At 36.1% G+C, this 17506-nt stretch overlaps 1 protein-coding gene across 1 annotated transcript in view; it reads left to right on the top strand.

The window, feature by feature from the left end:
* The window catches only part of LOC134680464 (dynein beta chain, ciliary), a 29749-nt gene extending 17542 nt beyond the window's left edge, over positions 1–12207 (top strand). The window contains exons 48-65 of the mRNA XM_063539595.1: positions 94–232; positions 336–500; positions 593–786; positions 881–1250; positions 1348–1488; positions 1576–1746; positions 1820–2056; positions 2187–2266; positions 2349–2625; positions 2704–2895; positions 3076–3247; positions 3374–3549; positions 3996–4238; positions 4832–5014; positions 6317–6490; positions 7031–7179; positions 8538–8685; positions 11252–12207. Of these exons, the coding sequence (XP_063395665.1) occupies positions 94–232; positions 336–500; positions 593–786; positions 881–1250; positions 1348–1488; positions 1576–1746; positions 1820–2056; positions 2187–2266; positions 2349–2625; positions 2704–2895; positions 3076–3247; positions 3374–3549; positions 3996–4238; positions 4832–5014; positions 6317–6490; positions 7031–7179; positions 8538–8685; positions 11252–11413 (3373 nt within the window). The 3' untranslated portion in view covers positions 11414–12207. The remainder of the gene's footprint in view (positions 1–93; positions 233–335; positions 501–592; positions 787–880; positions 1251–1347; positions 1489–1575; positions 1747–1819; positions 2057–2186; positions 2267–2348; positions 2626–2703; positions 2896–3075; positions 3248–3373; positions 3550–3995; positions 4239–4831; positions 5015–6316; positions 6491–7030; positions 7180–8537; positions 8686–11251) is intronic.
* Positions 12208–17506: the final 5299 nt, after the last annotated feature.

A 17506-nucleotide genomic window follows, 5' to 3' on the forward strand; every position in this document is an offset into this window, starting at 1 on the left:
TGTTTTATGTGTCATCATTCTATATACCTATAGGTACTTTAAAAAATTCTAGCAGTTTTCAATGTTATTAAATTAAGCTTTAAAATATTTTAGCTTCATGCAGCAGAGTACAACTTTACCTGGTGATGTGCTTCTTGTATGCGCATTCATATCTTATGTGGGCTGCTTCACTAAACAGTACAGGTTGGATTTACTCCATAAAAACTGGCTTGTATTTATGAAGACTTTGGAGGTTAGTATTAACAATATGTACATGAACAATTGAAGCTAAGTTTTTACTTGTAGTTAATATCAAATTGATAACTAAGTAAGTAATGACAATTTGGTTGTTTTAGCCACCTATACCAATAACAGAAGGACTAGATCCGTTAACAATGTTGACCGATGATACGACTATTGCGATGTGGCAGAATGAAGGACTACCCTCCGATCGAATGAGTACTGAAAATGCTACGATACTTTCAAATTCCGATAGGTGGCCGCTTATGATCGATCCACAAGTAAGTATTAATTATAAAGATTATATAATAAAACATAATAATAGAATCTTTATTGCTTTAAACCTTAAACTTTAAAAATAATTATATTGTAGCTGCAAGGTGTAAAATGGATTAAACAGAAATATGGCGATAAATTACGGGTCATACGGTTAGGGCACAAGGGGTATTTGGATACTATAGAGAAAGCTATTATTAAAGGAGAGACTGTTTTGCTTGAAAATATTGATGAAACTGTCGATCCAGTTTTGGATCCTTTGCTAGGAAGGAATCTAATCAAAAAAGGAAGGTTAGTAATAAATACCTTAAGAAATATAGCATAAAATGAAAACAATCATGGTTAATGGCGTGGTAAAAGTAATGACTAATGATTCATATTTCAGAGCCATCAAAATTGGTGACAAGGAAGTAGAGTATAGTCCTAACTTTAGGCTGATCTTACATACGAAGCTAGCTAACCCTCACTACAAGCCAGAAATGCAAGCTCAAACAACTTTAGTCAATTTCACGGTAACTCGAGATGGCTTGGAAGATCAGCTATTAGCTGAGGTAGTCAAAGCTGAGAGACCCGATTTAGAAGAGCTGAAAGCAGAATTAACAAAACAGCAAAATGAATTTAAGATACAGTTGAAGGGACTCGAGGATGATTTGCTGTCACGGCTGTCTTCGGCAGGAGATAATATTCTAGGTGACACAGCTTTAGTAGAAAACTTGGAAACTACGAAGAAAACAGCTGCTGACATTGAGAAAAAGGTGTAGATATACTTTACCGTTCATTTACAATCTCACAAACTAGATGTAGCTAAAAAATGGAAGGTTAAACTAATGCGTTTTTATTTATAAATTGTAGGTTGCAGAAGCGAAAGTGACGTCACACCAGATAGACCAAGCCCGAGAATTCTACAGGCCAGCCTCTGCCAGGGCATCTCTATTGTACTTCATCTTAAATGATTTGAACACTATCAACCCCATATATCAATTCTCTCTGAAGGTATATTAGAAATAATTTATTTTTGTTTCATTTGAAGTACATTAAGTATTACGGATGATGCTAAACAAATATGTTTCGAACTTTCAGGCGTTCAGCGTTGTATTCCAAAAAGCAATATCCAAAGCAGAACCTGCGGAAGAAGTTAGCCAACGAATCAAAAATTTAATTGACTGCATCAGTTATTCAGTGTTTCAGTATACTTCTAGGGGGTTATTCGAATGTGACAAACTTATTTTTGCATCCCAGATGACATTTCAGGTACATAATAGATTTCTACTTTCGATAATTTTTTGCCTTTTTCGAGGAAAAATGTTAATAAAAAATGTTTTAGATTCTTCTAATGAGCGAAGAATTATCACCAGCTGAATTAGATTTCTTCCTTCGCTTTCCTATTAAGCCCCACGTGACCAGTCCTGTTGATTTCTTGTCCCACACAAGCTGGGGAGGCATTTGTTCTTTAGCTGGTAAAGATGAGTTCAGAAATCTGGACCGAGATATAGAGACGTCTCCTAAGAGATGGAAGAAGATTGTTGAAATGGACTGTCCTGAGAGGGAGAAGTTTCCACAAGTAAGTGATATAAAAAAATGTATTTCCTAAATTATTAAATTATAATGTTGGTGGCAATGATTTACTATACTAAGCACCATATTATAAAGAGGCGATAAGTTTCCTCATTAATATTTTCATTTCGTTTAAGGAGTGGAAAAATAAAACAGCAATACAGAGACTCTGTATGCTGAGAGCTTTAAGGCCTGATCGAATGACATATGCAGTGGCGTAAGTTCTATTACAGCTAGTTTCTATACAGTTTAAGTTGGGAACTAGTGAATTAGATTACATTGTGTATATTTTTTTCTAGAGCATTTATTGAAGAAAAAATGGGTGGCAAATATGTTGAAAACAGAACAGTAGAATTCAGCAAGTCTTTTGAAGAGACCAGCCCGACTACTCCAATCTTTTTCATCTTGTCACCTGGAGTGAATCCCTTAAAAGACGTGGAAGCATTAGGGAAAGTAATGGGATTTACAGCTGACAACGGGAACTTCCACAACGTGTCTTTAGGTCAGGGTCAAGAAGTCGTCGCTGAGCAAGCAATGGATGAAGCACTAGCTAAAGGACATTGGGTTGTATTACAGGTATAAAAAACAAAGAAATGAATAAGTTTAGTTGCAAATGTATTCCAGAAATATACAAATCGCACTTGGTCTTTTCAGAACATTCATTTAGTGAAGAAATGGTTGTCAAGCCTCGAAAAGAAGATGGAGAGTTTTGCAACAGGGAGTCACGAGAATTTTCGTTTGTTTATGTCAGCAGAGCCTGCTGCTACTCCATCGGCCCACATCATTCCTCAGGGAATATTAGAGTCTAGCATTAAAATTACTAACGAACCTCCGACAGGGATGCAGGTAAGACAGAATTAAAAAAATATATATAATGCGGTTTTTAATAAATAACTTGGTAAAGTACTTCTATAATATTTTCTACTATTTGGGTTAAAACTTTCTACAGAATTTTCCAGTTTTTATACCATCCATTCAATTGATCCCGTTAATAAAGACTGATGCGCGGTCTTCATCTTATTTCAGGCTAATATACACAAGGCTCTAGATAATTTCAATCAGGAGACTCTAGAAATGTGTGGCAAGGAAGCAGAATTCAAAGCAATTTTATTCGCATTGTGCTACTTCCATGCAGTCGTGGCCGAAAGGAGAAAATTTGGCCCACAAGGTTGGAACAAAATCTATCCATTCAATGTTGGTAAGTTAATACATTATACCTAAAACCTAAACGGAAAACCAAAATTTAAGCTAAAAAAACCTAAGGTAAAAGACATAAAAAGTACGAAAAATTTTTTCAGAATTTTCGTTAATATTTTTTCATCAGGTGATCTGACCATCAGCGTATTCGTTCTCTACAACTACTTAGAAGCCAATTCAAAAGTCCCTTGGGAAGATTTGAGATATCTTTTTGGAGAAATAATGTACGGTGGACACATCACAGATGATTGGGATCGCAGACTGTGCAACGCTTACTTGGAGGAACTGATGCACTCTGATCTTGTGAGTTTATTATTAGTTTACTTATACATTTTTGAACAGTTAGAATATCTTGTATCGATATTGCCTTGTACCGCTAATTCATCGCAGTAGAAGTTACTCAGGCCAAGAAATTATGTTGATTATCAAATAACAACTTTTGATGCCTATTTTTTTTCGACACGATGTAAAATGTTAGTGTTTTCAATGAAACTGAGACGATCTGCAGTAAAAGATGACACTGATAAATAATTTGGGAACTACTCACGTCATTCAAGCAAAATCTTAGTCATAAATATTAAAATTGTTGTTACAAAAGAGGAGATAGAATTTTAGAAGCTAGTAAAACAGTTTTCCTATATATATCTTGTATGGTTCCGGATGTCCCCACAACATCTTAGTTAAAGTAACACCCAGTATAACATGTAGGTTAAATTGTATTAAAAAATCCCATTGATATATTTCTCAAGGTCGATGGCGAACTCCAACTAGCCCCAGGCTTTCCAGCTCCCCCGAACACAGACTACGTCGGGTACCACCAATACATAGAAGACGCCATGCCGCCCGAATCCCCATACCTTTACGGCCTACACCCCAACGCTGAAATAGGCTTCCTGACCACCACTTCGGAGAACCTCTTTAGGACTATTTTTGAGATGCAGCCGAGAGATGCTCAAGCTTCTGGGGCTACCACTGTTACTAGAGAGGATAAGGTAAATTATTTAATTAGGAGTGTTGTGAGGGCTTAATTTATCAATGTCCGTTGTTTTTCGGACCTTGATTTTTATATTTTTTTTATTTCCAATTGAAACATAAATGCGAGATTAGGCTAGGCAAGTTCAATATGACAAAAATGCCTTGTCGATTTCACCGACAAAATAATTGAGCTCGAAATGGGAACAAGGGAACAGATTATTTAGGATAATTAGACACTTAGACTTGACTTGCCTAGTATTTACTAGGGTTGTAATTACCAGATTTATCAAAAGTAAAAAATAAAGTAAAAATGTATCGTTGTAATGTATGACCTTAACGGTTCGGCCACGACATTGCGTGACTTGCGACGGCGGCAGCGGTAACCTTAGGTTGGAGCGAGACACAGCGATCGGATCTTTCGTTTCTACATATGGTTGTCGCTACCGCCGTCGCCAGTAACGTAATGTCGTGGCCGAACCGTATGATGATAAGTTGGTAAATATTCTTCATAGCTTGTATCATACAAGCTATATTATTATGCTAATTAGGTTTTTATACAAGCAGCGGGTCTAATTTCAGATCATGATTGACTATACTATTCTACTTGCAGGTAAAACAAATGTTGGATGAGATAATGGAGAAGCTACCAGAAGAATTCAACATGACAGAGATAATGGGAAAGGTGGAAGAGAGAACACCTTACGTAATTGTGGCGTTCCAGGAATGTGAGAGGATGAATTATCTAACGGGAGAGATGAAGAGGTCACTGAGAGAGTTGGACTTGGGATTAAAGGTAAGACTTTTCAAATTAGACTAATGGTTTTTCAAACTAAAGGATGGTTTTGTGCTGTAAGACATACCATTTACATCTTTGCAACTAAAAATATGGCTTAGACGGTGTTTGAATTGAAGTAAGGTGCTACTCGTAACTATTAAAAAATACCTACTTTTAATCGATTATTCGAAAACCACTAAACTCTTACTAGACCTATAAGTGCCACAACAGAGAGTGCCACTTTCTGGACCAGCCTAAGGTGCCCTGTCGATGATTAGAAGGTTATCCGTTCTTCTTCTTCCTCGCGTTATCCCGGCATTTTGCCACGGCTCATGGGAGCCTGGGGTCCGCTTGACAACTAAACCCATGATTTGACGTAGACACTAGTTTTTACGAAAGCGACTGCCATCTGACCTTCCAACCCAGAGGGGAAGCTAGGCCTTACTGGGATTAAGTCCGGTTTCCTCACGATGTTTTCCTTCACCGAAAAGCGACTGGCAAATATCAAATGATATTTCGTACATATGTTTCGAAAAACTCATTGGTGGAGTTGGGGTTTGAACCCGCGACCTCCAGATTGCAAGTCACACGCTCTTACCGCTAGGCCACCAGCGCTTCTAGAAGGTTATCCATTAATTACTGGAAATCCTGTATAGGATGTACATCAATATACAAAATACAAAGACAACACAATAACAAGCACAAAATATAAATACATTGGATTTACGGGGATTCGAACCTAGACCAATCTAGCTTCGTTGGCAAGGTCACTACCAACTGGGCTAAAAAGCCATTGAAAGACTAAAGAAAATAATATATATAAAACACATAAAAAGCTGCGTTCACACCAATAAATGACCCATAACGACAGCCTAAAACAATAGTGAAAAGTGACCGTCGATCGTCCAGAACAAAAACTTTAGACCGAAGACAATTATCTAGGTATATCTTCCTCGCGTTGTCGCGGAATTTTGCCACGGTTCATGGGAGCCTGGGATCCGCTTGACAACTAATCCCAAGAGTTGGTTTAGATCGAAGACAATTATAAGAGGAACTCTCTGCTACAGGTCTTTTTTTTGTGTAATTGAGTAATTGATTTGAGTCAAATGCGGCCGTTTGCTCTTTGTTTTAGTAAGAGCTGTATTGGTATTGGATTGCGGTGTCTGTTTAGTGGTTTTGGACAGGTTCCCACAATAGTACGGGTGAACCTGCTCCAAGTTTTAGGTAGGGAGGTATTCGCCATGATGGCCAGCAGAACTGCTGCAAACCAGGTAAGGGTAATAACACTCAAGAATCTCAACAAAACAAATTCTGTTACAGGGTGAACTAACCATAACATCAGTAATGGAAGAGTTGGAGAACGCGCTGTTCCTGGACCAGGTGCCAGCTATCTGGGCCAACCGGGCCTACCCTTCGCTGCTGGGTCTTTCGGCGTGGTTCGTGGACCTGCTGCTCAGGCTGAGGGAGCTGGAAACATGGGCTACTGATTTTGTGGTAAGTTAAAACTTTGTAAATTTTAATAATAGCAAAATTTCTGATATAAGTCATGTTAACGGGCATGCCGTGCGTCTAGACAAATTAGAATAATATTACAAATTCAAAAACGGTGAAATTGTATGGTTTTATATGAGAAATGAGCAATCGGGCAAAAATCTAGCAAGGTGACATTAAAAGAAGTCTTTAAAACTATAACATCATAATTATTTATATTAATCTTGTCAACGATAGGTACTTACCGTTGAAGCTACAATCATGTTGCACATATTGTTGTTAAAATGCTTAAAATTTTTAAAGCCTAGTTATGTGTTGAGTTCTGGTATAAATACATAAATAATGCTCTAATATGAGCTCAGGTTCCATGGGTAACTGTTGTAACTCCTTTTTGGTCTGTCTCTGCCCACGCCCATCTCAAAATTTTGACAGTTCCGAACAACTGATAGGCCGATACCGTCCGGCGGACTGTTAATCCGTAGGCCCCTTAAGGTACTTACTAATAAAGCAAAACTCAAATCCTACACTTCTATTTCCTTCCAGTTACCAAATTCAGTCTGGCTGGCCGGCTTCTTCAATCCGCAGAGCCTGCTTACGGCCATCATGCAAAGCACGGCGCGTCGCTACGAGCTGCCGCTGGATAAGATGTGTCTTCAATGCGATGTCACTAAAAAAATGAAGGAGGAATTCACGTGAGTGGCTTGCAATATGTTCAGTCGTGATATTTGAAGGCTAACTAGAAGAATAAGACGAAAGTAAAGACTTTAATGGACATTTTATAGTAAATCTTGAGGGTACTTTTAATTAACAATTTCGGCAAAAGTATCGTTATTCATGGACTGGGAAGATAAATATCAGAATGGAAACAAATTCATTAAAAAAAAAATATTCGTAACTGGAATGGAAAATGCAGTGCAGAAACGCATCATTTTCTGCACACCTTTTAAAACAACAATGACCCTTTTTCAGCGCATGAGAAATGAAAAATTAGTATTATACTAATCATCTACAGCTACACAAAGAGTAACAAAAGCTCTTGTAGATTCTCCTTCTAAATATTTTTAATACAGTACTGCAAATTTTAATGTAAATCCACTGTCTACTAATAAATCATTCTGAATCTTTAATTTTCATATAAAAAAGGTTGGACGGATTGTAGGTATGGCTTTAGAGCCAATTTTTACTTGGAGCTCCTTCAACTTTTATATAGCAAAGCTGTCATTGTGTATTTGCTGGTATTTAAGACTAGGTGCTATGAATCGTTAACTCTTTACAAATTCATTTTTACCCGTCAACATAAATAAAGCAGGTCATAGAAGGATTTACGATGAAGAGGTATAATTAATGTGGCATGCAACAGCATCTTGATGTATTACTTTATTGTTGAATGTTAATTTTTTTATCTGCATTTTTTGTCCCACATTTTTCATGATTAAATAATGCCAAGGTAAATAATCACATTTGCATATGCATCCAATGCATGATATTTTTTGTGTCATGTCAAATTAATTTTAATTAATTGACAGACAACTTTGCAAGACGTGTTAAAATTTAAATGCATGTAAAATTATGTACAATATTATGTAAAATGTGCATGATGAAAATTTTTTGATGTTTTTTTATATTTAAATAAATGTGAAAATTATAAAGGGCAGGCCCCGTGACTTGTAAATAAGAATGAAGTGTAAATTATTGGGATGACAATGTAAAATTATATGTTTTAAAGCGTTTAACTGTGCTAAAACCATACATGTTTTGTTCTTAGCTGGCTGTTTGTTGAAATGTCGCATCTTTAACCCAAAAATAAATCTTACTGTACTAACTACCTTTGCCTACCAATAATTTCTTAGGGTATTTAACACCTTAAACACTAAATACCCTTAAAATTTACGCTATCTAAATTTTTATGCTTCCAATGATGGCGTAAATTTTAGGCTATGTGTGAGTATCACAACTGAAAAAATACTTTGTTGAGGATGCGACATGCTTAAAAAAGTTAAAACCACCCCGTCCACCGCATGTCACACTAATCCCCATCCTTTCATGGCAGGATCGCTGATTCCAGGTCGGCTCCACGAGACGGCGCCTACGTCCATGGATTACTCATGGAGGGCGCCCGTTGGGACGTCCAGGCTGGGATCGTGATGGATTCTAGACTAAAGGAACTCTTTCCACCCATGCCTGTCATCAATGTTCGGGTATGTTGTCCACTGTCTATGGCTGGTCTAATGAGATGGCGCCTCCGTCCATGGATTATTCATGGAGGGCGCTCGTTGGAACGTCCAAGCTGGGATAGTGATGGATTCTAGACTTAAGGAGCTATTGCCACCGATGAGTCACTCTTACGGAATAACATATGAACTATTTTCACCATTCATGACGATGGCAGCTTAAATTTTACGAGGAATATAAATGAAGAAGTAGAGACAATATGACTACCAAAATCTGATGCTCTGCGCGAAATGGTAGAGTAATCCGAGGGCATAGGTTAGAATAGATTATAGTTTTAGTGTTAATCTTATTTTGTTTGTAGTTTTAGTTTATTTTAATAAGTAATTTTATATTCAATAGGAGAAAAAGATTATAGTTAGAATATTAAAACAAAACATACAATGCCAAATTTTAAGCAATCAACCGCCAATGCCAGTTTCGTAACAAGTACCTTAATTAGTAGCAATTATTTAATAGCTTGGAAACTCGGAAACGTCTGTTTCCTAACGCATTTGCTCCTGCTTTTATTGCAATTGTTCACGATATTATTGTGCTTATGTTCATTTAAAGTTAAAGCATAAACGTGTTTATAAACCCATATGACTTTCTTCAGTGACAACTTAACACTTTCGATGCCGGACGCCCCGTTTCCAGTATAAAATAAACACACATAATGTGTTCTTGGCAGCGAATGAATGAATATGAACACAAATAGCATATGAACATAGTCGCTGCCATACGATTCAAATTAAAGTGTCATACAAAAACGACAAAACATGAAATTTGACATGAACCTCAAGTAACATTCTAAACCCCCTTATAGTGAGTATTATATTCTTTGCCCCTTATTCATAAACCTTAACTAAAGTTGACAAGTCGATAATAATCGTTTGTCCCTTTCCGTCATACCAATACGTCGGAAAGGGACAAACGATTATTATCGACTTGTTAACGTTTATGAATAAGGGGGTAGTCTGTATTAGTTTTCGCTGTTATAGGACTTGTAATACAAAGATATTAGAGCGTAATTGTTAGAAGATATTAGTTGAAGTTTAACATACAAAATCATTATATATTTCTTCATAATTCGAAACATGAAAATACAATGAAATCTTTTTGAGTCTTAAACCAAAAAAGTATTCTTAGTCAAAACAGGAACAGCGTTGAATATAAATCGATTGGTTCATGTTTTAAACATTCTAACAACTGTCTGACATTTGTTCCCACGCGAGGTGGCGCTAAAACTATTTCCCACAGAATTGACAAGCCTTAAATGGGGAAGTCTTGGTGCACAAGACATTAATGTTTCTATTAATAAAATAAGATTAACGGCTCTATTCGGGAAATGAATAAGAGATGCACTAGATATGAAATAGTAAAGATATGTGACGTTCCACGAAAAAAGGTACCTCATGGCGGCTGGCGCCGCGATTCGGGAAATTAATGAGGGATTCACTAGATATGAAATAGTAAAGTTATGTGACGTTCCACGACAAAAGGTACCTTATGGCGGCTGGCGCTTACGTCGCATAGCGCCGCAATAATATTGGAGCGAAGTTAATAATCGTTAGCGTCAACCGCCATAAGGTACCTTTATCCGTGGGACGTCACATATCTTTACTATATCGTATCTAGTTAATCTCTAATTCACTTTCCGAATCGCGCCGTAATTCAAATCTTAGTTGTATATAATTTATAGGTTTATTTCTCAATCAACTTAAAATTATAAAATGATGATGAATATGTAATGATTTTTCCATAAATTTAAGGTTCAGGGGGTCAATTTTTGAATTTCGTGTATTTTGTTTAATAATATCTCCACTGCTAGGCATTTAAATTTTACTAATAGAATTGATAGGTCAGGAAATGAATGCTCAAAAAACGTTGTAGAGGGAAATGCTTGGAACACAATTTTTGACTCCGTAACTTTGTTTGGACTAGTTAGGAGGTGAACATATCAAAAGTCCCCGGTTGAAGCCCCGGTGCTGGGGGGTAGAGGGGGGTAAGAAGGTCGAATTTTTCGGTTTTTCATTGATATCTTGGAAACTTTGCGTCTTAGCGACATGACACCGGGGCTACGGCCGGGGACTTTTGATATGTTCACCTCGTAACTAGTCCAAACAAAGCTACGGAGTCAAAAATTGTGTTCCTAGCATTTCCCTCTATAACTTCTTATTGCTTGGCCTATGAAACGAGTGGTCAATACCTCTCGATTCCCAATTTCTATCAATCGTATTTCAAAAATTAGCATTACGCCGTTTTTCACCGATTTTCGAGTGACGATCGAAATCGAACGATCGAAGTTCAAAAATCATCCCCTTGTGGTGAAAATAATACTTATTATTAGTTGTTTGAAAACATATGGACTAAGGCTCCATTCAGATGGTTGCAAAATTTGCATACGATTTTCGTTACATTGCGGTATTTGGTCGATCGACTGAATTCATTGCACTCTGTAGCAATGCATCGAATATTGCATGCAAGTTCTTGAACCGTCTAAATGGCGCTTAACAATATTAAGATTATCTTAACATAATTAAATTGTATTATCAGGCTATCACCCAAGATAAGCAAGACCTGCGCAACATGTACGAGTGTCCCGTGTACAAGACCCGCACGAGAGGTCCCACCTACGTGTGGACCTTCAATTTGAAGACCAAGGATAAGCCCTCCAAGTGGACCCTGGCGGGCGTAGCACTGCTGCTGCAGACATAAATTATATTTATTTCCTTGGATATCACGGGCCTATAATCCCGGTTTTTTGATAGGCTTGCGTGGGGACACAGATCCAACACGTAGAGCCCTCTTGGAGAGTTTTTATGTCATGTATTTATGAATATTTATTTTATTATTATTCTTTATTTTATTATTTAAATAAGTATAGATAATCCTTTCTCTGGTTCCTTTCTCTATATTTGTCAGTGATCTCTCTCTCTCTCTCTCTCTCTGTCTGTCTCTTACAAGTCTATTTACACATGTTTTGTTCTGTTTCTATTCTGTCCAGTCTCTTATTATTCAAATAAGTATAGATAATCCTTTCTCTGGTTTCTTTCTCTATATTTGTAAGTGATCTCTCTCTCACTGTCTGGCTCTTAAGTCTTTTTACACATGTTTTTTTCTGTTTCTATTCCATTCAGTCTATATTTTATTTTTAAGTTTACATTTTTGTTTCTGTTTTAGTTTCAAGTTTGAAATTTTTAATTTTTGTGTCTTGTAAACCAGTCTCGTGTCTAATGGACTTATGCTGAGCGGCATCCTATTTTGCGTAATTGTGATTAATGTAGGAATTTTTATGTCAAATTAATATTTTCTTTTCTATTCTTCTTATTCCTTTCTATTGTTATATTTATGTAAATGTATATATATTTATATTTATTTGCATGGTAGATTTATTGTTTGTGTTGTATGTATTTTAATCAGATTTCTTTCATTGCATTTGCAACCCCTACCATACATGTGTATAGTTAATAAATTCCGCTACCAAAATGTTGCTTAGAAGAAATCTTTTTTTAGCGATAATTAGTGGCCGCCTGTTATTTACATCTATTAGAGTTGCTATTTTTTGTATAATTTTCTTTTATTCAGGTATGGAGTAAAGACAATTTGTAGTATCTATTGTATTGTATATTGAACTAACAATTATATACCTTATATCAAGATTGAATGGTATTAAAAACAAAAGCAGGTTCTAGTATTTTTTTGAACCAAAAACTTCCTAAAGCCTGTGGCTAGACGAATTAAAAAACTGTAGCTAGTCAAAGCCATGGCGCCAAAGCCATCGTTATACTACACACTAAAAAACTAGTGCAGCAAAAAATACGACCACTTAATTGAATAGACAGCGAATAAACAAATTGTGTCACAAAAACTGGATATTTAGAAACGCAATGTCGACCACTTTTCAAGTGTTACCAATTTGGTGAGTTTTTGGTTCGCCTTGGTCTTCTAATTAATGGATATTTTATACGGATTGGGATCATTTTTGTCGAGTGGTTAATTGACAGTTATGTTTGGTAATGACGCCACACCTTATAAATCATTTTATTCGTAAACAACAACAGATAATTATAATTAAAACATCAAACTACAATATTTAAAGATGTGGCATGACATTGATAGAATTAGTCATGTTTTTTAGCTTAGCTTAGCTTGATTAGCAAGTAGGTATTATCTCGTTTGCAAAAATATTTAATAATAGTCAGCAACGGTACCATTTCCTATCCTTTTACTTAAAAAAATACCTAGCTTTTTTATTTAAACGAAGACTCTGCCTTGACTTTTTTATATTTGTTCCCGTGTTCCCTGCACTTGAAGCACCCTGCCTAATGCTCATCAACGATTTTGCATTGATAGCATATTACTGCCAGACTGAAGTGGGACTGGGCGGGTCATGTCTGCCGCATGCATCCGGATAGGTGGGCTAGTATATATAGCCACCAAGTGGATGCCGCAAAAGAAGCGCGGACGTGGCAGGCCCAGACGGAGATGGCGGGACGACTTAGACGCCTTCATCAGTGGCTGGCCGGAGAAGGCACTACAGCGGGAGTTGTGGAAATCAGGGGGAGAGGCCTTTGCCCAGCAGTGGGACACAACAATAGGCTAAAAAAAGCATATTACTCGAAAGCAGTTTTACTCGAAATCAGTGACTCAATTTAATTTGCCAAATATGCTCCAACCTCCTTTCATTTTCCAAAATCGGAAGATCAAAAGAAAGTTACTTTCGCCTAATAACACTGTCAAATCTATTGTTATATTTGATTATATTTTATACAGTCATCTGTAATAATAGTTTTACAATAGATCGACCTTAAGCAAAGGTCAAAGTATCAAGAGTAAACGTTTCGAGCAGTTTTTTTCTAAATTATTGAGGATTCTGTCATAGTAGAGTCATCGCTTGTTTTTAACTATGATGTTATTGATTGCTAGTTTTATATTATAGTTTGATGATATGATATGATATCAGCAGAGTGTATGTTTTAGCAAGTAATAAAAATCCTTTTAATTTTTTTCCTGCAATATCTTCTTATTTTGACTGATGTAGACATATTACCTAATATTTTTACGCCTACTCAATTATTTAATTACCTCACCCCAAAATGTTTCCCGGAAATGTAACATTAAATTAATTTTACAGTACATAATATATGGTCCTATTTTCCCACAATAGTGCGTAAAATAGCACTTTTCGTGCGTAAAGCGCCATGTGTACTGTAAAACGTTGTACGATACACGTGCGAATATTTATACCTATAATACCTATTCGCACGTGTATCGTACAACGTTTTAGGTAGTTCGCAACTCGTGTCGATTTAAAACACTCCCTTCGGTCGTATTTTAATTTATCGCCACTCGTTTGGAATTTCCTCTATTCCGCACTTGTATCGTAAATAACTATTTCACACTCATTAATATAAAGAAATTGATCAATATAAAGTTAAAGTCTGTAAAGCCATAATTAGATACACTTGTAAAAAACTAGTGCAGTACCTACAAATGACACATTAATTTAGTTTTCACACTGGTTAATCAATATGTATAAGTATATAACGGCTTTATCCGCTTTATCTATCTTACTGCGACATATATATACTAAGGAGATTGATCAATGTGTAAAGTACAATTAACAATTAAAACGAACTTGTAAAGGTTTAAAATTTTTAGTACGTTTTTGAGAAAGTATTTTTGCATAAACAACGCAACATGTTTCTATAACCCTTGCAATTAAACTAAAATAGAGGGTCTATTCCTTGTTACAAAGTGGTTATCTTTTTATCACCAATTAATAGTATGTTCAAACTTAAATTCCAAACGAACTCTTTCTTAGAGTGGGCGTAAATTTGCATTCTACTTAGTAAGCTGTTAGAGGCGGACTCGTTAGATTTAAAGATTATAAAAGAGCGTAAGTCGGCATTTTTTCAGAATATTTAAAGACATTTTGAACTTTGTTTAGCGTGCAGGTAGATTGAGACAGAAACGTGGAAGGAATTGAAATGAATGTTAATTAGAATATTTTTAATGTGTTAATTAATTCATAATAATATGCGTTTGGATTTAGTGGGCAGTGGGCCGTATTAACAGACCTAAATAAGACATAAAATGTTAAGAGGCCCACTGATTAACAGGCCGCCGGACGGTATCGGCCTGTCAGTTGTTCGGAACTGTCAAAATTTTGTTCTAACTGACAGGCCGGTACCGTGGTTCCGTGAAGTTGACATTGATTTTATTTAAATTTTAAATAGTAATTCAAGTCGGACCAAACTGCTAACTTTGGATAGAGTTTTTGCACTGAAAAAGTGATGAATGTTATCATAACGTAAAATTCCCACGAAAATATGACATTTCCACATTTTGTTTTCTCAAAGTCGGTGCAGAGTTAACCAAAGGAAAGTTGTGTGTAATTTATAAAAAATAAAGTAATTTTAAAGACTGTTAAATTAAGAACTGCAATTTTGGCTATTTCTAAGCAACTTTTGTACATAGCTAAAGGTATGTAGGTAAACCCCTCCCGCCCCTTACCATCCATCCATGCTAAGCTAATAGTTTTGCTGACTGTATAATCAACGGTAAGTAAATTAAAAACAGCAGTCCTATTATGGATAGCTTTATCCACGTGACAAAATATCCGTCACTTATTAACAGAGCGTGATTGAAAGTGACGGATACTCTTTTATCACGCAGTTAAGTACGTAGATAAGAACGACCATCATATCCGTACTGTTCTAATCACGATCGCATTACAATCTTGTGGATTTCATTCACCTCTCTCGCATGTGCATACTTTCCAGAAAGAGATGCTGGGGGCCGATTTTTGAATTTCGACCACTCGATTTCGTGTATTTTGTTAATTAATATCTCCACCAGTAGACATTTAAATTCTACTAATCGAATTGAAATCGAGTGATCAATACCACTAGATTCCAAATGTTTATCGCTATTATCTCAAAAATTAGTATTTCGCCGTTTTCCATCGATTTTCGAGTGACGAAATCGAGCGATCGAAATTCAAAAATCGGCCCCCTGCTTTATTTATTGGCTGTATTCATTAAGCAAATTGGCACACATTCTCATGACTCATCTGCATTTCTAATTGCATATGAAGTAGGTAACGCACAGCTGTCATATGAGTGGCTAACCAGGACTGAAATGCACATATATTTACATGCACTAAAGTGATAAGAACATTTGAAGGCTCCGGACATAGACTAAGACTAGGAATCCTAGGATGTCCTGTCTGTGGCTCCGGATAAATAATTATAATCTCCGGATAAATATTTTTGCGGCCTTCGTTGTGTAACATATTATTGCAGGTGACTGTACCTATAGTGAGCTGCGAAATTGCATAGAGAAATGATGAATGAATTCATTGATATAGTCGCCATGCACTTTGACGGCTGATGGTACACACAAGATGAAGCCGAAAATGTGAATCATTTAAACCATGAATCTAATCTAATACCTTCTTGTTTATATATATATTTCGGGCATCTCGGAAACGGCTCTAACGATTTCGATGAAATTTGCTATATAGGAGTTTTCGGGGTCAAAAATTGGTCTAGCTAGGTCTTATCTCTAAGAAAACGTGCATTTTTGAGTTTTTATAGGTTTTCAGAGCTCGTTCTCCCAGATATTAGATACAGAACCTATAGAAGCGTTTACGTACGAGTAAGTAACTAAAGGTAAATAGAAAATGAACACACAAACGTCCTTGACACCATACGCCATTGTATGATTACGCGTAGGCCGTTACGAGATGATCACACCAAATCACCAAAACATATTGGCACTATTAATCATTTACTACTATATCTATGTATCAGTAATGCCTGTGACTCCTCCCTTGTGGGATTTGACTGTAGTAGTAGAAGTAGTAGTAGTAGTAGTAGTAAAACACTTTTTTGTACAAAAAAAAACAAAATGGGACAAATATACGTTGTAAAATATACCCAAAGGTGGTCTGGAAGGTTGTTTTTAGCAATAAGACCGCCTGTTGTTTACCTCTGCTTCTATTTCTGTTTTCTTTTGTATTGTTTTTCTTTTATTGAGGTGTGGAATAACGAGTATTTGTAATGTATTTAATTGTCAGTACAAAAGCGAACATTTCCCTTTAAGGGATCTCTTTCAGTTAATCTTTGAGCAATTGTAGCAAAAAATGTATTTAATTGACTCTATCATTACGTCCTCTCTTCCAAGACAGTTGCTTATTTCAACTTTTGGTTACAATGTATCCTTTTTCAATGCTTAAACTTTATATACATGCCAAATTTTATCTAAATCGCTTCAGTGGTTTATTTATGAAAAAGACACAATCAACCAGAAATAGGTACTTTTTCTGGTAAAGATTATTTAATTAAATGTTTTTAAATTAAATATTTTATTATTAATAATTTTTAAGAGGAGATAGCGGGACGACCTGGACACATTTCTAAGCAACTGGACAGATGCTGCACTTAATCGGGAGGATTGGAAGTCTAGGGGGGAGGCCTTTGCTCAGCAGTGGGACACCTTATAGGCTTTTATAGATAGATTTTATTTAATTAAATATTTAATCTCGACTGTTAGCTTCATTCTTTAAATTCTATTAATAGGTATTTATTTAACTTGTACTTTAAATTCGTAAAATTTGTTTGGTAGAGATTGCCGTGTGGACATTAAGTCTACCTTTAGTAACAGTATATTTTGAAGTTAGAATATAGTTATAGGAAACAAAACAGAGTATTCTTAGGTTGTATAAAAAAGTAGTTGTTTAGTCTGCCATAACTGCCATAAGCAAAGTAGGTATCCCGGAGCCTCCATAATTAAGTACCTTTA

This window comes from Cydia fagiglandana, chromosome 3 (genome assembly GCF_963556715.1).
Source record: "Cydia fagiglandana chromosome 3, ilCydFagi1.1, whole genome shotgun sequence".
Classification (NCBI taxonomy): Eukaryota; Metazoa; Arthropoda; class Insecta; order Lepidoptera; family Tortricidae; genus Cydia; species Cydia fagiglandana.